Source organism: Hirundo rustica, chromosome 11 (genome assembly GCF_015227805.2).
Source record: "Hirundo rustica isolate bHirRus1 chromosome 11, bHirRus1.pri.v3, whole genome shotgun sequence".
NCBI classification, from domain to species: Eukaryota; Metazoa; Chordata; class Aves; order Passeriformes; family Hirundinidae; genus Hirundo; species Hirundo rustica.
In genome coordinates, this window is record NC_053460.1 from 9,464,789 (window position 1) to 9,488,251 (window position 23,463).

The 23,463-nt window shown below is 43.5% G+C and overlaps 1 protein-coding gene across 2 annotated transcripts in view; it reads right to left on the bottom strand.

The window, feature by feature from the left end:
- Positions 1-3,502, bottom strand: part of SLC6A2 (solute carrier family 6 member 2) — a 60,566-nt gene extending 57,064 nt beyond the window's left edge. For both annotated transcript variants that reach the window (XM_040075487.1, XM_040075488.1), the window contains exon 1: positions 3,162-3,502. In XM_040075487.1, the coding sequence (XP_039931421.1) occupies positions 3,162-3,471 (310 nt within the window). In that variant the 5' untranslated portion in view covers positions 3,472-3,502. The remainder of the gene's footprint in view (positions 1-3,161) is intronic.
- Positions 3,503-23,463: the final 19,961 nt, after the last annotated feature.

Consider the following 23,463-nt stretch of genomic DNA (forward strand, 5'->3'; position numbering starts at 1 on the left):
AGCTTTGTATAAGTGGAACTTCCAGATCTAACTCAAAAGCCTCCATGTCTGGTTTTTTTTTTTTTTTTCCTAGAAAATTTCCCTGGAGTTTAGCAAACAAAGAAACTCCGGGACTTGGCTATATGGTATATATACATCCATGTCCTTGTAAAATTCAACTTTGAATGGGGGAATACAGTGTGTGTTTATATTTTCCTTCTCAGTTCTTGTAAGTTTCCATGCTTTCTTGAGAGCCACCTACTTTTACAAGCATGGAAAGGCCCTTAGTGTGTCTGCAGGCATCTTGAATTAATCATAGTTAGCTTCAGGACATAGTCCGTATGTCAACCACCTAACTACACATATATATTTTTTAATGTAAAGGAAGATGCCATTTTCTACCACCTCCATGTCCTTGTTGTTCCACTTCTAAGAACGTTTGTAGAACCTTTGTGGGTGTAGCTTTTGGTAGGATAGCAGAATTTCTTTTTGCTAGGTAGCACAAGCTCTGCTGACCCAGGACTTAGGGCATTGCAACGTGCCTCTGTTTCACCGAGTATTTTGTACTAATCAGTCAAGAACATGTTCATAACCCACACCTTTGACTGTCCAAAGTCAGCTCCAGTTAAGTCCCTGAGGCTGAGTAATTGCTGAGGCTTTCAGAATAAAGAGAAACTGCAGGAGGAAGAGGAAAGGAAACCTTTTACTTTCCACTGCTTTACTTAATGCATACTGTCCAATTCAAGTTTAATCTGTTCTGTTGGTTTCTTCTTTACCTAGCAGTTTCTTATAAACATGATAAGGCAAACTGTAATCCTAGTATGAGCATCCTGTATTTTTTTTTAATAGGTTAAGTCTGAACATGCTAGACAAGTACAAAAACAACTTCTGATTTCATCCCCTTAATTTGCAGCAGTCCAGAAAACCTACTAAGATAGTGAAATTAAGTTTTCTCCGTGTCTATATCCATGTACCATCTTCTGTATGGGCATACACAGCAATTATATGAAACCCATTGTGTTATTTTTTTGAGGCAGCAGAAGTTAAATTAATGCTAGAAAAGTTCCCTCATGTGGTGGGGGGAGGGAGGGAAGATTTTTAAGAATCTCCATGATTTATGACTGGAAAGATCTCAACGAAACCCAACAATATCTCACAGCTCTGCCTGTTGCTTTATGTTTTTTGGTCTTGTAGGAAAATTTACACATAAAGCAAACAAGCTCCCAAACACAGTTTGAAAGAAAGAAGGGGCAGAGTTGGCTTGAAACCCAGTAAAGTACTTTTAGAGCCTGAAACTCTTACAAGAGTTTCTACTGACTGAAACTGATATGTATGTCCAACATAAGAGCAATGGATGGAAAAATTTTAAGATACCTGTGTTTGGTTTCTGTATCAGTAAACAGTTCTCAGCCATTCTGTAGACTTTGGTAGCAAAAAGCCTCTCTACCTCTGCTTGTAAAACTCTGATTTTACTTTGATGATATGGAAGAATTTCTGCAAACTTTTCAATGAAATGTGCCTCTTGTAGCTTTCGGCTTTCTCTTCACTGCCATTCGGAAGTATTTCAATCAGAAGATGCTAATGAAGACCCATTTTTTTTTTTTTCTAGCTGAACAGACATAAGATAATACATGGTGGCTAAACAAAATGCAAGAGTTGCAGACTGTTACCTTCTGTGCCTGAGCTGGCAGTAAATTAGGAAGGAAGCAGGTTAGGAAATTAAGTGACCCAAATTAGAACAGAAAAGAGTTCAGGCACTCTGGGTGTCACCTTGTGCAAAGTGAGATAGGGGAATATGTCTCTTTTCCTGGAAATTGCCAGGTGACGTGGAGATATGGCAATGGTGCATCTGTCCTGAGTGCTATGAATGATGCTGCTGCCACACCTGCACCTGACACAGCGGGAGACTGCTGCGCTCCTGATGCTCTGTGCTGCTGTAGTGTGAACGGCTAGGACTATTTCTGGACATAAAAAAATAAGGATGGAGGTTATTTTTCAGTACTAACTGCTTTCTTTGGTCTGTCTGGGTGGTGAGCAGAGAGGTTTTCTAACTCCTTTTAGAAGTTTTGGAGGTATCAAGCTCGACCGAGTGTTTCATTAGCACCAGTATCCTACTAAGTTCCAAGGACAGATATATAATTCCACATCATTGATGGGGATTTTCCCATTCATCCTGAATTCCTATTTTCACAGGAAGCAATTATTTTATGTTATAAGCATGAACTATTAGCCTTTATCACCAGGCAACCACACTATCAGTATATCCATACATAACTATCTTTCAGAACGTGCTTTCTCTGTCGGTTCTATCTGTATGGTGCACCGTTCACACACAGTTCTCCATCTGCCAGGCAGGGTCTGTTCTTTCTGTGTGTGATTTGAAAGCACCCCAGGCACCTGCCCGGCTTGCAGATGGTGTTACTCCATCACAGTCTGGAGTCATCACTGACAGCACAGCGCACTTCAGCGAGATGAAACAGGATGATGGAGTTAAGGTCTTACTGAAGACATGCCAGACAATCAGAGCCAACTATAGTTACTGTACATAAATTTTTGCCGCTGGCTTTGCCAAACTGTGCAGGAGGCGAGGTTTTGTTTGTAAGAAGTCTCCTACCTACTTTGGAGGAGGGGAGAACCCCCACACTGCAGAACCGAGGGCAGAAATCACGATCCTGCATCAAAACTGCCCCCGCGAAACCTTCCAGTGGTCTGGCGCTAGCTCTTCTAGATGCTGCTTTTCTGCTTGAGTGTTTTCGGTTTGGCCTTTCCTCCCCAGCAACCCCCTCCCCTCTCTCCCCCCCATCTTGGTGCTATTTTTTGCGAACGAAAAAAATGTGTTAAGCAGCCTGGAGCGGCAGCAGAAGGCAAATACGCCTGTACTCAAAAACTAAGTTAAACTTCGAGGAGTGTGCGAGCAATCGTTCCCGGGAAGGGGCTGAGCGGTGGCCCGGCTGCTCTGGGGGGTCCCCGCTGCCCGGGAGGAGCGGGGAGCGCCGGGCAGCGCGGCGGTGCCGCCGCTCCTCCCTTCGCCGCCCGGCACCGCTCCCGGGCGGCGCGGAGCGAGCCCCGGCTCCCGGCTTTCCCCCACAAACTCCGCCGAGAGGAGCGGGATGCCGCCCTGGCTGCGGAGCGGCCGGGGGGCGCGGGGCCGGGGAAAAAGACCTCGCGAGCGGCTCTCTTACCCCCTCCATTTTTGTAGCAGAGGTATGGGAACCGCCAGACGTTGGCCAGGTCCACGGCGAAGCCGATGACGGAGAGGAGGAAGTCGATCTTTTTGCCCCAGGTCTCCCTGTCCTGGGTGCCGTAGCGCGGCGCGGGGGCGGCGGGCAGGAGGCTGCTGCTGGTGTACTGCACCCCGTTGTGCTCCTTCACCAGGATCAGCTCCACGTCCTTCTTCGGCGGCGGCGGCGGCCCCGCGCGGTCCGGCAAGGGGGCCACCACCGACACTTTGCGCTCGGGCTGGACCTGTTTGTTCATCTTCGCCTTAAACATCCAGAGAGAGCGAGCTGAGGAGGGGGCGCGGGCGCGCAGATAACGGAAGTGCGCTTCCCGCTGGAGGCGACTCCGCGCTCAGCCCGGCGGTGTCAGCGCGGCGGGAGCGAGGCACGGCCGTAATAAGAGCCATGCAAATGAGGCGGGAGAGGGGGGACCGCGGCGCCCGCGCCCGCCGGGGCGCCCCCGGGGAGCGGGGCTGCCCTCGCCTTCTACCGCGGGGAGCGGCCGCACCTGGGCCCGCCGCCCGGAGCCCGCCGGCTCCGACCCGCGCCCTGCAGCGCCCGGAGCCCGCACGGCTCGGAGCCCCGCAGCGCCCGGAGCCCGCACGGCTCGGAGCCCCGCAGCGCTCGGAGCCCCGCAGCGCCCGGAGCCCGCACGGCTCGGAGCCCCGCAGCGCCCGCAGAGCCCCTGGTTCCCCGCCGAGTTACTCAGGTCGGCTCCGTCCTGCCGCAGACTACGGCGCGGTCGGAGCGGCTGCTCCCCGCCAGGCAAAACACGCATCCCTGGTCCAGCCGGCTGAAATCGCCGTCAGCAGGCAACAGGTAGAACCTGATCGGATTGCCCGCTTCCATTCTTTCCCGGCTGATCTCCCCTGTCCGCTAGTGTGGCTTTAGTTAAACAGCAGAATTTTTGGCTTTTGACATCAGAACCCATGGTGGGATGCAGGCTGCATGGCAGAGCTGGACACTGCTAATGGTCCTGTGTCAGGGCTGATGGATGCCCAGCTTCCTCTTTCATGGCAAGCGTGAGGCTGGTAGAATTCAGTTGTCAGGTTGAGGCACTTGTGGGACATTAGCTAATTGCTGCTATTCCAACTGGAACCCGAGTCTTTTACATGTGAAATGGACAAAGAATTATCTGGCAGAACAGTGATTGGTGCCAGAAGTTGGCTAAATACAGGGGTTTTCAGGGACTCTTCTCGTTACAGCTGTGAATAGTAAAGCTACATTCTGTGTCAGTTAAGGGAATAAAATTTGTCCACAAAAGACAGAAAACAAGTCTCCCTCCCCATTACTAAATAACTTCCCTTCTGCCTGGCATTGGTGAGAGATGGTCAAGTCACAGAGGATTCTCGAAGGTGTCACAGCCTACCATACTTATTTCCTCTGCTGGGGCTGATAAACAGTATTACATGTATTGTAATACGTAAAAAGGTGCTAATCAAAGTTCATATAGAGTACCAGATTTCTCTGCAAACTTGGAATGTGAAAAAGAATATCACCTCAGAGTCAAAGTTCACATATTGGCGTCCTCCCCATCTCTCTTTAGGCTACAGACTAAAAAGATGCTAGCAAGACAACTAATGACAATATACAGATTTTATGGCTTCGCAAAACACGCTTGGTTCAAGCTCTAAAATCCAAGCTCTGACTGAAATCCTAAATCCTTCATTTTGGGTGAAGTATTTGAGCAGTGTCTATACTGTTCCAGAGCACTTAGGTGCTTAGACCATGCAGCTCATATGTTCTCTTTTGGTTACTCTGTGATTTCCTGTCCTCATCTCTTTCCAGTACACCACGCAAGACCTTTTTCTCTTCTCTGTGACACTGCATGCCATACATGCTGTAAGTCTGTATGACTATCCCGTGGTGCCCTGTGAGCTGTTGCAATTTTCTTGTGCAGTGCAGCCCACGGGATCGTGCTCGTGCGCAGCTGCGCTGCTGCCTCCTCCTCGTGCCACCCATCAGTCACCGCACCCCATGCACCAAATACACCAAATACACCAAACACAAACCCTGTTCCATGCACTGCCCCCAAACTGGCCCGGCTCACACGAGTTTAAGTGAGTCTGCACCCCCATTCTCCCACAGCAAACAAAGGACACGCTCTGTTTCAGACATAAAGGGAGCCCCCGCTCTCAGCTGCGCAGCCCTGAAGGCATCTTGTTGACAAACTCACCAGAAAGCACTGGGGGTGTCTCTGTCCCATTCCCTGGTACCTATGGGGAGGGGGAAGGTGACTGAAGGGGGATTGCTCCTCCTTGGTTCCACCACTCAGGCACTGCAGTCTCTCTGGGAACTGAAGATGTAGCCTTGCCAGTAAGGAGCTTTTTAAACCTGGTTCCCGTCTCTCCACGTGACTATTACTGCCTTAATGATCCGCACAGGCTTCCTACGCTAGACAGTGGCACTCCTGTATTGCTTCTGGAAAAATAAGGCCTTGCTCAGGAACACCCTTTTCCCCACAAGGTCTCAATTAGCTGAGCTAGATCATGATGTCTATGGTGGGAGGAATCTAGAAAACCCCCGCTTATTTCCTAAGAGAATTAAGTCACTTTGCATATGTGTGTGTGTGTGTGTGTGTGTATATATATATATATATATGTATATGCACCTTTAGTTCTTGCATGGAAAGTGTGCACAATCTGGTTAATGTAATATCTGCTGCACCCTCAAGGTAAGAAACTCCTCAATTGGATTTTATGAAAAAGTTGCTTAATCTTGAATCTGTCTGGATCTTGTTATGCCTAATGTAGCCTGACAGTGGGTAGAGTTGAAGTCAGAGAAGAGAATATTGTATTTAGAAGCCTCAATGGGGCCAGACAAGATGGCAGGGTGTTAGTGATATGCCACTGTCGGCTGGGAAATAGGTTGTAATTTATTTCAGAAAATAGTCAGGTATTGCTAGGTTAGTCATCAATTATTCAAATTCTTGTCTGTCATTCCTTGCAATGTATGGGAGAATATACTGTGTGCTGTAACAGTAAACTGGGGCTGTCACTCACACATTAGTGTCTAGGAAGAACAAAACCCCAATGAACAATTCTGTGTGTGCTTTCAGAGCCCCATTTGCTGGTGGTGTGAAGGCTCACTGTGCTTGTTGGCAGCAGGGTTTGAATTCTCCAGTGCTGGCAGCACAGCCCTCTGCCACTGGCACTAAGAACTACAGGAGCTGCCTACAGTCCTTCCAAAGAACCTAGGAACATCTTCTGAGAAGGGTGGTATCAAACAGTGCTCAAATGTGCTGGAACTTGCACTTCACAGTTGGTGCATCTGTAAGAGTCTTGCTTCATGAAATGTTTAATACACTTGGTGCAAGAGCTTGGCAGTTGAGCCAAACAAAACAGTAACAGAGAGGATATAATTGTTTTATAAGTAAATTGAGGTAAATGTCACTGGGAAAGAACCCCACCACTATTTAAACCAAAGGAATCACAATAAATTTTGTGGGGAAATCAAAAGAAGTCTATCAAAGCAGTGAACACAATGGGAAGTAAAGACTTGGGGTTTGGGATATTTGTTTTTATGAGCAGATTTGTATGACAAAGTTGTTTCAGACTTGAGGACTTGGGACATCAGTTTCTTATTATAGTCCAAGATACAGTGGAAAGAGTAAAAGGGGCATAGGATATATACACCAAGTATTTAATGTCCTGGTACATCCACAGAAACTCATTCTGGCCTTGAGGCTCACCAGCACTGAAAGACGAAACGTTTTTCAAACAAAGTGCATAAGTTGAATGAAGTTAGGTTTGGTTATACTGTAATAGAAGAAACTTGGGGAATAGCCAGTTGCTGCAGGAGCTGGGAACAAAGCCTTCTGACTAAATCAATGTTAAAAAGATTTCACAGTGATAGGAACATGGCATTGGCAGGGGTGCCCATCTTTCTAGGTTAGCAGGTAAAGGATGCCATGCCATAGACTGCACTGGGCATCCTTTAATGACAGTAGATATATCAGCTTCAGCTTCTTGGACTTTCAAGAGTGGGTTGGGCAGGTTTGCTTCACAGAGTCTCTAAAATCACAATGCCATTCCAAATGTAATATTTACTTAGTATTTAAAACATTCATGTTTTATTGTTAGCAGGCTGCTGTCATAGTGTCTCTTCTCTAGAGCTAAAGAAATGCATCTTTCACTGAGAAGGGCTTGTTTGGGTTGGTCCAACCCTGCATTTTGACAGTGTCAGTCATGTCACAAGCTGTCTTCAGACTGAAAAGAAATATTACAGACACACTTCACAGTATTCTGGTATTCAGTTCATTCAAGAATGCCAGGTTCTAGGGGAAGACAAGGCTTCTCCCTGTTTCATACAACAGTAGCTTTTGTAACTTCCTCATCAAATTGCTTGCAATTGTCCCAAACACACACCTTCAAAGATTGTTTTACCTGGGATCTGCTGTCTCTGGCATCAGATGACCTTCACGAGCCCTTCAGTGTCACACAGGCTATCCCATGGCATCTTTAGAATTTTACAATGGAATATTTTACAAATAGAATTTGTGTGTGTGGAGAGGATGACGTTGAAGTCCTGGAGTTTTATCCCTCATAATTACACCACTGCCCCTTCTCTATAGGCATAACTTTTTCACCTCCCTTTGACCTCTTTCCAGTTTACTAGCCCTTAGAGTCTTTTCAGTCTCCTTTGGAACATTTCACACAGTAGTTAAGCTTCAGCTTCATCATATTCTTTCCTGCTACCTGTTTTGGATCAGTAGCTCCTGCTGCTGCTTTAGCATCAGGCTTATTCTGTCTCAGCGATGGTTGTATGAGAGTTATTTGCAAAGCTCTGTATAAGTGGGGTGGAGCTGGGAGCACTCCCAGTTTCAGTCTGACTGTGCAGGAGGTGCACTCCATCCTCCTCCCTTATCTTGGCTTGTGCTAGAGAGAAGTGGGTGCAGGGTCCAAAGGGTGCAAGGGTCCAAAAGGGAGCAAGGGCACACACTGACCTCATCTCTGCTTTGAACTGTAGGAGGACCAGTAGGGTTGGCTCTGCTGTAGTCATTCCTCTGGGTTTAGCAGGTTATATATATGTGTAATCTTTCTCTTTTCTTTTTGGAATAGACCTTTCTTGAGCAAAAATGGCCTAGATTTTAGATTAAGTCTTGCCTACCTTTAGTGAAATAGTAATAATTCCCAGGACTACCAGCCAAGATTTAAATGAGAAAGGGATCTCACTTGCCTTTTTCACATCTGTACTGAATGTTTGTCCACAGACAGACTATAAACACCCAAGTCATTCTTCTCTGTCACTTTTCTAATTCTTCAAGACCAGGTTTACTATTTTATTCTGTTTGCTTCCACCCCATCTCTGTTATGCTAGGTTTCCTTTTTTTTCCCTGTGTGAGTCCCATTCTTCACTGATTAAATGTTGCCTGCCAGCTTCATCATCTCCAAATTTCATTAGCAAACACAAACTTTTGGGTGCATATTATTAATGCAAATATTTAATAAGATCATTCCCACTAACAGATCTTTCAAGATGGGTAATCTCACTGCAAGCCTGTAATTATCCTTATAGCACAACATAGTATTATATCCTCTTTAGTCAGTTCCTTTCCTGTCTTAACAATTCTATTTATCTCCATGTCTTCTGCTCAGACTAACAATTACAAATGTCATAGTAATAGCTACTTTTGTGAAGTCGTGATAGATTAATATCTACCCCATTTTCCTTGCTTTTATAAAAAGCAGTTATGAGAAAAAGGTACCAGATTAATCTGTCTTCCTTTGGGAAGCTCATCAGGCATGTAGGAGTTTTCTGTGCTTATACAACTGCGGGTAGAATTCATGAAAATTGTTTTAACTTGGGAACTCCGTGTGGTCATAGCATTACTTGCATCTGCCTAAATCAAGGTTTTTGTAAGATACTTCATAATTTCTGTCATCCCTGAACAAGATACCTTGCTTGATGTCCAAAGCTAGACTGAGAGATGACTCAAAATATCTAGTGATATAAGAATTTGCTGAATTTCATATGATCCTAAGATGTTTTTTCACTGCGCTGCTGATGGCAAGGTGCTGGGTATTATTTTCCCCCAGTTGAAAAGACTAAACAAAAAGCCAGAAGCAATCTGTTCTTACTTGTTGGGAGGACCTGTCCTTTCTTTTGCTGTGAGTCTCTTGCTGATATCGCTGCTTGTACAGCAAATAAAATATGTCCAGTTGTGCAGGCGGCAAAAAAAAAAAAAAAAAAAAACAAACCAAAAAAAACCTGAGAATGAGCTTGGTATCATGCTTAACTAAAAAAGCACCTTAATACAGGGTACTGATCTGAAGTTTATTGTGTACTACACTGATCATTGAACATTAGAAGCCAATCTTTATGTAGCCTCATTCAGTTTAACAGGGAACATGCATCTCTATATAAAGGCTCATTAGGATGAATTATTTTTCCAAATGCAAAACAGCTGATTTCAATGATTACAATAAAGTCCAAACAAAGAGTGAAAACATTTAAATCATTAGTGGTTGGTGCTTTTTACTGGGCCTAATATTTGGGATCAAATTTCTTCCTTTGGTACAGAAACAGAGCTCTCTGTGGCCAGTGGGAATGATATGTGGAAAGGAGATGTGAAAATGAAAGCCTCACCTATCTAAGTTCTGTTTCTCAATTCTGAGAATTTGCATTTTCTAAGAGTACTCAAAACCAATCAAATTATGCTAAATAAAGTTGCTTTTTCACTAAGAGAAGGCATGCAAGCAGAGGTTCACACTACAGTTGCCCAAGGTTTACACTGTGGCTATATCCAAATCAGAATTCTGTTGGGCTAGGTGCTGGACATCCACAAGGACGGAAAAAAGTTAGATTCATCTTATCTACCTAGAAGCAATGAGCTTTCCACTGCTGTTACTTGAGAGAAAGGATCATTGTGGCTGTTAGTGGTCCTAAGGCAACTCATTTCCTTAAGCTTTTGATACTGTGATTCCATGTCTTTGAGACAGAAAGACAAAAATCCAGTAGCTAATTAAAAATAGTCTCCTCAAAAACACTGAAAAAAGACCAATTATTTATTTCCCTTAAGAAGAATATCTAGAAATAAAGTTTTGAAAGGATTCAAATCATAATAGGTATTAGTTGAAGAGTGGAAAATAGTTTCTCCACAAAGCTTAAGAACTTTTTGTATGTTTTGCCTTATGAAAGTTTACACTTACATACACATTCATCTTATAGGTGTCTTCACCTCATGTATAGGTTTGAGTGGGTTTCACCTGCTTTTGCTGTCCAAAACCTTTGCAGTCCTATAGCAACAGGCACATCGAGTTGTGGACTGATTTTGTACTTGGAAACCTCCTGTTGCCCTTAGTTGCAGCATTTATCCAAGTGCAGCACCAAGTAGCAATTTAGCTTCCCGGCTAACATTGAGTAGTTTGGACAGTTCTAAGTAAATTGTTTTTGTTGAACTGATTGTTTTAAAATTAAGCCTCCAAGCACTGAAAGAATCAGCAATGCCAAAGGAGACTCAGAGCCTGTCCTCAAAGTTATGACAAGTCAGGCACTTGGCAGTTTTCACAATGACCTATATTTTAATATGGGCTATTGGATTATTTCTAAAGAGGCTTCTTAGCCATAAAAGAATTATGCTCATTGGCTGGGCTGTGGCAAAAATGCAATTGAATTAAGGATTGAAATAATTTAGGATCCAGCTGGACAAGTTGTCCCTGCGGCTGAGCAGTAACAGATGTATTAAGCATTGGAAATTGCACAGAAAAAAAGGTATAATTGATCTAAGGTAACCTCACTACTTTATATTAAATAAATCAATGCTGATAAGCTGAAAGGTTAGAAGCAAGAAGCTGAATTGAAGGAAGGTGGACTTGGAAAAAAGCAACTCTAAGTAAAACAAGTTAACTTTTATGTCCTAAATACGGTAGGGACCATGGGCACTGGATTTCTCTAATTACAGTCAGTATGAATTTCTAAATCATCAAAGCCCTAGGGAGTGTTGGGGAACGTGAAGGAGGGATTGCATTTTCTATGTTAGAAACAGAAAATTATAATTAGACGCCTCTGTGTTAATTTGTACATCTGCAGTCTTTCATCCCTGAAAACCACAGGTGAGCCACAGGGCTCACTCACATGAACCTGTACCTGTCTCTGCTGTTCAGCTCAAGGATTCAAAGGGAAGGCTGCATCATAGCAGCCACATTTCACCGAGCAGCTGAGGTTTTTGGAGCGCAGTGTGCATGTGCGTGCGTGCTGAAAGAAGCAGGCAAGCCCAAAATGTTGGTCAGTAATACAGGAGACAGTAAATTCCTCCTGGAGACACCCGGTGCCTCAAAATTAGCAAATGCAGAGGTTCTGGGGGAGGAGGCTGTAAAATGAAGAACAATGTACTTTTCTAGTTAAAAGTGTTTTTTTAAAAAGTCAGAGGATAACTTTACAAGGTGAGAGAGCAACTTCAAATAAACTCATGTATGTATCTAATGTTGCTGGAAACACTGCAGGGCAGTAGAAGATAGGATTTCCCTGTTGTTACTCACTTAACTCCCAGTTCCATTTCTCCACTTCCGGACTAAGCACAAATCGTTTCATTAGGAATTTACCTTGTTTTGCAAAGAATGAAAAGATATATTAAAAAAAGGAAAAATATTTGTATTATTGCTTCAGGCGCACCTCTAGCAAAGCGAACCCAAACTCGCATGACTCTTTCGCTTTGGCTGTGCCTGTATTAAATGGCCCGTGTGCTCGCAGGCTCCTGGAGCCGAGGAAGGGGCACACGGCGTGGCAGGGGCAGCTTGGCAGAGCAGAGCAGGAGCCCCAGGGGCCCTGGGGATGGCGTCGGGTTTGTCCGGACCGGCTCTGCGGGGCTGCTCGGAGGGGAAACGGTGCCCGTGCTCGGCTCGGAGCGCCCCGCAGGGCGGCACGCAGGTGAGGGCAGCTCTCCGCGAATCCGCGGCAGGGGAGGAGGAGAGCGGCCTTTGCCTTGCCCTGAAGCTCCATCTGCTGGCTGCGCTCCCCGCTGGCCGCGGCAGGGCCCGGGAGGCCGCGGCAGGGCCCGGGCAGCGGCGCACGGCCGCCGGGGGCGCAGGTGTGGGGGTGCAGCCGCAGGGGCAGGTGTGGGGGTGCAGCCGCAGGGGCAGGTGTGGGTGCAGGTGCAGGTTCAGGTGTGGGGGTGCAGGAGCAGGTGCAGGGGCAGGTGCAGGGGCAGAACAAGCTACAGGGGCAGGGGCAGGGGCAGGGGCAGGTGCAGGTGTGGGTGCAGGTGCAGGGGCAGGGACAGCCGCAGGTGCAGGTGTGGGTGCAGGTGCAGGGGCAGGGGCAGGTGCAGGTGTGGGTGCAGGTGCAGGTGCAGGTGCAGGGGCAGGTGTGGGTGCAGGTGCAGGTGCAGGTGCAGGGGCAGGTGCAGCCACAGGTGCAGGTGTGGGTGCAGCTGCAGGGGCAGGTGTGGGTGCAGCTGCAGGTGCAGGTGCAGGGGAGCCGCAGGGGCAGGTGCAGGTGTGGGTGCAGCTGCAGGGGCAGGTGCAGGTTCAGGTGTAGGAGCAGGAGCAGGTGCGGGTGCAGGAACCCCGAGCCTCCCGTCAGGAGAGCTGGCTCCTGTTCCAATCAAACACTGCAGACCTTCAGAGAGGGCAGAGCTCGGTGGTGTCCCTCAGAAATGAAAGACACCTGCTTTGAAAGTGAGGGAGAGCCCAGCTTCCTCGGTGGTGCATCAGATATGCTGATTTAAAGCGTATACTCGAGACTTGTGAGTAGCAATGCTAAAGGTCAGTTCTGGATGCAAAGTCAAGCAATTAAAGCTTAGGAAATGTTGTTAAGATAATGTTTTAGTTAAGATTTTGCAGTGGCACGAATGAATAGAACAACTGATATCAGAACATGGCTCTGCCTGTGACATTCCTCTGACAGCCACCCTCTTTCACCCCAGATATTTTCTGTCTCTGCCACTACCAGGAACTGAAACTTTTGTGACCTACTAATTCCATGCAGATCTGCTGAAGCTAAGAAAATTTTGTCTGGTTGTGTCTTGTCCTCAGCAGGGAGGAATCTTTGATGCAAAATAAGGGGAATGAAAATTCTGATTTTGAAACTAGACATCGATTAGAAGAATCAATTTTTTCTTACTTCATTTCAAATAAATGAGCTGAGATGTAACCAGCAGATAAACATGCAGTCATCCTTCCTTGCTGTGATTATTTAGATTTAAGCTGCTCTTAATCAAAGTATTTTTCTTGCATCTCAGCAAACATAAGCATAGAAACGTCTAAACATAAAATCATGTAATTAAAAAAAATTATGTTACTTTGGCCAGCTAAACCTTAAGTTTTTATTTATGTACTGAAATAGTAGTGATACTAGAAGATTAATCATCATGAGACATTCTTTGTGAGGCACTGTACTCTGAAGAAAAAATGGAGCATTCAGATGTATCCTCAGCATAGAAAAATATCTCTCACTTTCTGAAGATTTTCATGCTGCAATTTCTTGGTGCCCAAGTGTATAATTCCTTGTGGTCAAGGTCCAAAATTATCACAGGGCAGTAAGTTGTACATCCTCATTCCTAATTCTTCAAAGAAGTTTTAGATTGATGGCAGGCTGCTGTTAAATATTAGTTCATGCAAGGATCGGCCTTTAGCTTCCATACACACAGCAGAAGGAGATCAGCAGGCCTTTTTCACTCCTGGCTTCTGCAGCTCCTTAGCAGTCTGGATTTTCTGAGGGGGGAGTGTGGAACTCAGAGCCTCTTTCTGCGGAGCTTTGCTGCTGCTGGGCGCTGCAGCAGTGTGGTTTGCCTGAGTCCAGCTCCAGCCAGGGCTCCCCAGCCCTTCCAGGGAGGGCTCTGAGCTAAGACAGTCTCATGCAAGTCTCAAAACTCTCGGAGGAAGTTGAGAAACATGGCTTCTCCTGTTTTCTTGTCCTGTTTTTCTTTATCAGAGAGTGGAAAAAAAAAGAAGAAAAAATAACATAGGGGTAGGAACTGCTTGGTTAGGACTTTGTGTACTGGCAGCTAAGTGCTGAATTGTTTATTTAGAAGGAATGAGTGAGTGTATTTTCTGGACTCTGATCTCCAGTTAGCACAGGAGCCCTTTCAATAAATTAACAAGTAGGGAGGAAAATCATGGCAGTTTGAGGATGGGAGGATGAGTTGTTTGAGAGTGGGAAGCTTCTTCCTACATCTTTTCTTTCTTCATCAGGGCTGTGCTCTAGGAGACCCTAGGCCAAAATTGGAAGGCAAATTCAACATTGAAGGAATACTGTTTACATAGTTATGCCAGTATATGCTGATTTTGCAAGACTAGAAGAGAAAAAATAAGATAGAACCAAATTAAGTTGGTACAGTCAATATCTTCATCAGGGAGAGGGCTACTGAAAGGAAAACTATCCATGTTTTACATCTAGGTCAGTGACTAGGTTGTCTGCTTTTTTTGGCACAGAATTGCTGCAGTTGTCTTCAACATCCCCCTTCCTATGTGCTTCATCCCTGCAGCTCCTGATCTGTGTGTCTGTAAGGAGGCATAAGCAGGGTTTAATGCAGCAACAGCACTTCAGTATTCTCTTTCTTAATCAATTAATAATTAACATTGACCACCGATGACTCTCATGTTATTTATCTTATACTTTTCCCTATTTTCTCTTATCCTCATTCTTTCTTCCCTCTTCTGCGTTGATCTCAGCAAAACTTTGTTCCAGACCCTACAGGGAGGAGAAAATGGGTCAGAGCTACAGAGGCAGCAGCAGGGCACAATCTTCTTACGGGAACGAGTCCGAGGCCAGGAACAGAGAAGAGCTGGAAGCTTTGTGCTGTGTTTCTGTGGTATAATAGCACGGCTCTGATGGCACACTAATTCAGTTTTTTTACTTTCAGGAACCACTAAGGCAGTACTGATGCTTCCTTAACTGTGCTAGTTCATTATCATACAATGTAATTTTCTGATTCTGGTATACAATTTGTAGGACCTATTTTCTGTGTTCTGTTTCTTGGCAGATCTACCTGATAATGCAGCTTCCAAAAATGGACATGAAAAGGTCAGGTTTCTGTGCTGAATAAATTATTATTTGTATTTTGGTGGGGTTTGGCCTCTGTTGTTATAGGCTCTGTAAAATGTCCAAAATAAAAGCCAGTCCAAACCCTAACAGGAATAGGCAATAGGTTCACGTCAAAATCTCACCCTTTTGGAAGGAATTTGGATGTAAATTGGATATTGGAAGCTCTGGAGGATTTATAATTGAGAATACCAAATAAAACTCTGGTAGAAGCCTTACCATGTCATTGCTGACATTAACACTAGGTTGCTTTACTAAGATTGATAGACGCTTTCTTCTTTCTTGTTTAATAATGTATTTCCTCTTGGAGGAAAACTCTGGTAGTAAAACTCAGCAAAGCCAACAATATGTCTCATAAACAAATTCATTTCCTTCTTCAAACATTGTTTCATTCAAGAGCAATACATTCAAAATTCCTTTTCAGTGCTGGGTTTTTAATTGGTTCCTTTTGCAGGAATGAAGCAGCCATTCTTTGAATCTCCCTTGAAGTTTGCTGAATTTGTTTAAATTTGCTGTGTTATATTTATTGAATTGCAGTAAGGGAGCAAATCTGGTAGCATAATTAATGTATGGTTTTATTTAGAGTTTCTTAGGAAGAACCCACAGGTTTGTTTGTAATGGTGAGGCTTTGCCTGTAATATATATAAAAAACACCTTTAACTTTTTTTCTAGAGGGGTGCAATTGAGTTTTAGGGTTGTTTAATGTTATCTATAGCAAACAAATGAGGGATACCTTTTCCTGCAGTGAGGAGATCTCATTTCATCTGCTTCTGAGAAAGCCTCAGATTGCTAGTGGTCAGACATTGAGTGAAATAATTATGCAACTGTAGTTACCATGATTTTAGCATTAATACTTCTGGAAGAGCATTAATATTTCCTGAAAGGCTGTAGTTTACATTAGTGATTTGTATTTCTTCTTTTTTTGGGGTGGGGGGAGATCTTTAGAAATATTTTTATTCAGTCAAGGAGTAGGGGAAACAATATGTGATTGTAGCTGTGTGGCGAGACTGGTGAGTAAGGCTCGAGCTGTGGAAGGCTGTGGTGTGTGCAGCCAGAGCTGAATTTTTTCCATTAAAGTTATTCAGTAGATGTTCTCTCATGATGAGTGGATTCAGAGATCAGCAGCCCAGGCTTTTGAACCACTTATCAATGAACGAGAACCCAAAGTTGTAAGGGGTATGATGATGAACATTGACTAGTTACAGTAGAAACCTGTGAGCAAGAGGAGGTCACACCAAAATACGGCGCCGTAGCAGTGCTCCCTCATCCAGCCCCGAATAATGAAAGAATTGAACAGAAGCTGCCATTGTTGGAAAAGAGCCAACACACACCGAGCTGCCTTGGGAGCCAGCCCCGACCCTCAGTAGCAAAAACCAGCTCAGTGTGGGGCTGTGCCATCCCGGTGGGATGAGCTTCCTCGAGCATCAGTGAGGCTCCCAGCACAGAATGTGCTCGGGGTTCGCTGCACTGGGTGGCAAAGCCCTTCCACTGCCCCGCTGCAGGGCTGACTGGAAATTACCTGGCTCACTCCTGTGAGCCAACGAGTCTGTGTCGTGCTGCTCTGCTGTGCCTCTGGCTGCACTTGCCTAATTGCCAGGATGAAAGTTGTTCTTCCACCAGGACTCTGAAGGATGCCTGGCTTCTCATCAGTCTTTGTTTGCCCTAAGAAAGCAGTGGAGGAAGAGAGGTTTGTGCTTTCTTACCAGTCCTGTGCTTAGGTCCTCCAGAGAGCTTATTTTCACAATTAAAATGGATTTAATAGGGATTTTCTTGTCTTCTATCACACTATCTTTGTGCCCTGGGTTGTGTTTTCTGAAGAAACAGACTGAAAATGTATTTTATTGATACTTGGTCCTCTGAGCTGAAGGTAGCTTTTGGAATATGGTACATTAGGCACAGAGGCACCTTTGCCCTTTAAACATAAATGACCTTCTGTCTCTGAATGCTTCCACGCAGCATTTATCTAGAGATCAAGGTAAATTTTTACCTATCTGAGACACTTCCTCTGAAGTAACTGCTTCTGAAAAAATAAAGAAGAGCTCTTGATTTTTTTAATCATTCCGCACTGTCTGAAAGTGGATGGCACCAGTGGATTTCAGGTACCTGTGTAATGACAAACTTCTAACCCAAAGTAAATATTTTCTTTTGATGGTCTATTACACCAGTAAAGACTCCAGCTATGAAGTTCTTTTAACTGAAGACTCCACATCTGTATGTGTTTTATTCCTTAGATTTTGGGTGACCTGATTGCAAAGAGCCCTTTTTTAAGAGAGAAGAGATGCTAACCTTATAAAGTTTTTTTATAGTTAAGGTTGCATCTGAAACAGTTGCCAAGGTGTTTTTTTTACTGCTGCTCTTAATTAGGAAGTGTCACCAAAATGAATTGGGTTCAGTTTTGCAGTATCAGTATAATTTATTATGGAGAGCATGGTGAGCAGAAATGCGGGTAGATAGCTAACAACATCATTAAGTTATTTTGTATTTTCTCAGTTAGGAGATGGTGGGATACACTGATGGCTAGGCCTGATTCAGGATCAGACTAGGATTAGCATATATTTTTCATCTAAGAATAGTGCGAGTATTTGCAATATTTTAAGGAAATGGGTGAAATACTTAATATTTATTGCACTTATAGAACAAATTACTTCCAGAGAAACATTCAGTGTTTAGGAACGACTCAGTCTTGATAAATTACCCTGCCATATACAGTGATATAGCTAAAGGACACTTCCAGCTGGCTTCATTTTGTGTGACCAGTGTGATAATATTCCCAAGAGACTGAAGCCCTTTCTAAGGAGAGAATACTTTTTGTCCTGGTTGCATCAACAGTCCTTTCTTGGGTACATTGTGACATCCTTTTTGTGGGGTGTGTTTTGTCACCATGCTGTACGGGAGATGTGTGCGTAATAAATCCAGTGGAAATAAACAGTCTTTTCCTCCTCAGGAATATGTGATCCATGATTTATTTATCCACCCAGACTTAGACTAATAGCATGTCAAATGCTGCCCGTTTGTCTTCCTGTTGACATATTTCTATCAGCAGTGTCTTCTGTATTATGGATAGGAAAAATATTAGCAGATTTATAAAACAATGGCTTAACGAGACAAGTTCTTTGATGTAAGCTAGATGGACTCCACTAGGGAAAATAAGAGATTAGATGGAGGGGAAGGGTTTTTTGTCTGCCATGAAATTGTTCACATTAGGCTGGAAGAAGAGTAAATGGAGACTGAGTGACTCCACCAGAAGGTCAGACACTGACCTGTCTGCTGGGCCAGAGCTTGCTGATGTACCCCTGTAACTGCCTGGAGAACTGAGATCTCTTTCTCTTGCATCTTGGCATGCCCTGAGTCATGGTGGAAAGAATTAGGCTTGTTATCACAAAAATGCCTAGTGACAGCAAGTCAGAGATAGCTGTAGATAAGAGCTAAGTATTTTGATAGGGAAAAATATGCTAGAAGTGTCTAAATGCATGATATTGCCATAACTATCAAACCTGTTTAATCTGTGCTTCTCATTGTCTGATGCTGAGTTCACCTTCTTGCATGTGAAAAAAGTAGTTAGTGGTAGTGTTAAAGCAAAGACCATGGAATACCATGAGCACCCATAGGTAATTCAGGAGTCAGAACTCTTGTGTTCCTGTGTTTGCTACACCAGTGCCCTCCTGTGCAACTTTTGGCAGGGTAGCTGCTTTCTTTTTGCTTTGTCTATTTATAAACTGTCAAATATCCAGGAAAGGTAGAAACTGCTCTGATACAACAATATAGCTTTATCCAATACCTCAATGGCTGTTTCTTTTGCTTAAGCTGCAAAGCCCATTTTAATAAAATTAATAATAATGGAGAGTACTGTCAAAGGTGTCTCCTCGTACCTGTTTCTGATTCTCTTTGGTCCACTAAGTGTCTTTTCTACTATAAGAGAAATTTGCACTATATAAAGAGTAGAATTTTGCCTTAAATTTGGTAAGACCAAAGGCAGAGATAATGGCTCCTTACTGTGTTTATTTCAAAGGTTGTTTTAGGTTTAGCGCAGCTTTGAGTTAATAATAGTTCAAACCTGAACTTAAACCATGTAGGTGACAGTGACACTGTTTCTGTCCCCACTGTGTATATTGACAATATACTTTTCTGCTTACAAGAGATGGGCTGTTAAGGACGTGATTAAATAACATTATGGAGTTTGGCATGCTTTCTTTCGAAAGGCCAGTGGATAAAATGTAAACATTTTAAATGATTTCTGCTTTGAATGGCTGCTGCAGCTCATGGCTGGTTATCTCCTGTTTCAAAGACTTCCGGCACTGAGGAAAACAGCTTTTCTAAAAGCTGCTGGCAGTGCTGGTATGACTCCTTCTTGTCTCCTACACTTTTTCCTGTTCATTTCTTTTTTACGTTTTAAGAAAACACTTTGAATTTCCCTGCAATCTTTGATATCAGGAGATATGAGCAGAAACACAGACTTGTGTATCTAATTGTGCACTTGGCCTTATCTTTGTCTGCAAGGCTGATGTTTACCTTTGAAAAGGAAATTATTCTTTTTGAACAATTACAGCCTCTAAGCTTTCATCATGTCTATCTAATCTGTAGAAGATTTGCTTCTAGTGCACTGTCAGATGCTTAGTGAAGTTTTAGGAAGATAATGTCCTTAACAAAAGGGAACGAAAGGGTTTTTTTAAACAAGAAAGCTCTTTTTAACAATAATTTGAGCTTATCAAAATGTTATTGATAAACTGATCTTTTAAATTCTGTAAGGATAAAACTAAGATACTGCAGTAGGCAGAAATGAGCAGCTGTAGGAAGAGAGAAAGTGGGGAGAAGTTCATTAAATTGGAGATTGCTCTACAGTGGGCAATGCTGTGTTGTTTTTAAAAAGTTAAACTTTGCACAGGATGTGTCTGAACAGGAGCTTTTACTACAAACCAGAGAAAGTCTTCTTGTCTACTGAGGAATGATAGGTCTGGAGCTGAAGCTGAGAGCTTCTCTCTCTGGAGAACCAAAACGAAAATAATCAGTAGTCTAGAAAGTGCAACCCATGAAGAAAAAAAGAAAAGCTTTTTGGCCTAAGAAAAGCAGGCTGGGAGAGGCAAGAGTGGAACAGGCATGATGATAAGATCTGGATATAGGTATTTGCAGTTATAAATAGTTACCCAGCAGAGAAATAAAAATTAATCAATTCTCCTTGAGCAAGGTGAACACAACACTTCAGCTGCAAAAGTATCAAGGCTAGACCAGAAGAAAAACCTTTCTAATAGCAGAAATTTTTGAGCAATGGATTAGATGAGCGAGGCTGTGCAGTGCTCCTTTGTGGAGGCCTTTAATGTCAGAATTAATCTAGTGAATGCTCACTCCTTCAAATGAATGCTCTTACCTATGCCCTGTACAGAACAAAGCAATGCACGTGCAGCTACAGCTTTAGAGATGAACCTTGCTTGAACCTCTTTTTAATGTATCATTCTCAATCTTGAAGACTTTCAACTGTCTGTTTCCTGGAAAAAAACTTGTAATAAAAGTTAGCAGATGAAAAATGTTAATATTGATTTATTATCAGCTTGGTAAAGCATGTAATAGCATGAAAACCAAGAATAATCATGATACGAGAACAGAGGAGGGGCACATATTTGCTTTCAACCTGTAGCAGCAGGAAGGGGTTTGAAGGTGCTTAGCCAAGGTAATGAAGTTATTTTCTATTATATCATTGTCATGTGTCTCTGAAGTGTCACCAGTCAGGCTGTAGTTGTTACAGAATATCGCAAACTAAGAGGATCACATAATAAATAAAATTTAATCAGTTGTGGTATTTTGTTCCTTGATGATGGTGATGCAGTTCTCAGCATCCTTACAATAACTAGCCATGGAAATTTTCCCTGTTTTCTGAATATTAGTATTGTTTTCTTCTTTTAATAAGTGCAAAGCATCTGGTTGATACCTATAGGATTAAGCATACACTGAAGTGCTTAGCAGAAGCTGGGTCCTTAAATGACCCTCCTGTATTTCCTTTGTCATGGCACTAAACCTGCTGCGCTTCTTGAACTTTATCTGAGTAAGTGCTGCATACTGTATTTATATCAGACACATTTTATTGTTTGCATTTTGGCTTTATGAAATGTCAGAACCAATCTTATACTAATGAAATGTTCAAATTTCATCTCAGCTATGAACATAGCTGCTAATCCTATAAGATGTTTACTTTCTGCCTCTCTGGCTATGTATAGTAACAGAGAGTCTGCCAACTTAAGCACTGCTGACAAACGTCTCCCTACTGCTAGTCAGTCTAATAAATGTTATTCCACTGAGTAAAGATTTAAAATTAATTAATTCAATGTCATTAAAATCCCTTGCAACCTTTGACAAGTTTGCTCTTACTGCAGGTCAGTAAAAGTAGTTACCTGAACACTTCATGTGCCCCTGAATCCCACCATTTGGTAATTTTTATGTTTTAATCTTAAAACTTAACTTTAATCATTGTGGAATATAACTTTTAATGGTAGTAGCAGTTTTAGGTGGAAATGTGGAAGAGAAAGTGGAGAGAGAAAGGCAGGTTGTTTCAAGAGATGCAAAACAGAAGGGAAAAAGGTAAGCCAAAGGGCACTGACCAGAGCCCAGTCTTCCAGAAAATCATACAGGGTGTAGCTACCAACCTCCCAAGCCTTTCTTTAGAATTCTCCTATGGCATTCTCAAAGTGAGAGCTGTGTAATTCTCAGCATGAAATCTCAGGCTGCATTCCTTGTTGAAGGCTGTGGTCAAACAGTTCAGAGCACTGTCCAGTGTGGGTGCCTTTGTATACGTAGGGACATTTTTTACATTTGGTTTCTAAGCTTCAGACCCTGGTTTTCCACATCCAGAGGCTCTGAGTAGCTCTTGGCACCTATGCAAACACCACCAGGAGCCTGCTCAGGCAGATTGGTGTATTTATTTGCACTGGCATGGTGCCTGAGGAATTACCCAAGAATAGGGCCCTGGTGGGCTGACCACCACAGAAGAAAGGTCTCGACAAAAGTTTCTCAGACTTCTGATACCCAGGGAATACTTTGTTTTAGATGGGAATTGCAAGGGACAAGGCAGATGTGGCCAAGCAGCCCTTACCCTGTGCAGCTCTTCTATGAATGGTCACTAGAGCTGTCACACAACACAACCCGTGGCTGGATTCCTGGGGCTCTTAGTCCTGCTGGGGTCTTGAGAAGGGATGAATGGGCAGAGCACAAAATTTCCCCTGTAAACCATTTAGGGTCACTGAACTTCACCTCCCCTGCATCCCCCATGCCATGGAACAAGCTGATGAGGAGGAGGATGTAACACTCATAGGGATATTGTGGGGATATGATTTGGCACCTCACTTGTTCTGATGCAGATGAGCACAAGAGTTTGGGAGCAGCAGTCACTGATGGTTTGGTGCCTCTGACTGGTGCTGCCCAGCTACTGACTGTGAGGAGAGCATTTTCAGGTGCTTTCCATCAAAGTGTTACCGCTCCTCATAGTTCCGATGGACAGCAACCATGCAGGAATTATGGGATTTTGGCAGTTTAGGACCAGATCTTATACAGATATAACCTGAAACCTGGATGTGTCATCTCTGTTCCCACTTATTTGGGACAATGCAGCAAAGGAAGTACAAATAGTTTTAATTTTCTTGGATTGAAAGATCTTTGTCTCAGAAATGAACCTCTGGTGTGGCTGGTGGAGACTCTGTTAATTCACCTTCCTTAAACTTATAGTATTTGTGTCTTCATTTTACCAGGGTGAACAAAAAAAGTTCACTTTTCTAGGTGAACCAGCATTGCCTTTCATGTGTTCAGAAACAGAAGCCTAGATTAAAAAAATATGAGATTTATTCATAATGTATACAGTTATCAAACATCATGAATAACAGCCTCCCACGGGTCTATATTCTTGTGAATAAGTTGTGTTTCCCTCTTGTCCTTGTCCAATTCTCACCTGCGTTAAGATTGCTGGAGTTTCTGCTTAAAGTGTCTTATTTTTGTATCCATAAAGGATTTATCATCAAATCCATGTCAAAGCAAGACAGAGAACTCCTGATTAAATAAATGATGCTTTCTAGGGTCACATGTGGCCAAATATGCCTTTCTGCTGTGCAGGACTCACAATGATCCTAAAGCAGCCTGTAGACTTCCGAACTTACACCTCAGGAAGTCTGAGGCAGAAAGGTGTCATCCCTCAATGCCTGATTGAGAGCCATTTTCTGTTTAGTATTTTTAACCTTCTCCTTCTCTTTAGTTCCTGCTCTGCCACTTAATGTAATGCCTGTTTATTGCAGACTGCTTTTAGTTTGGT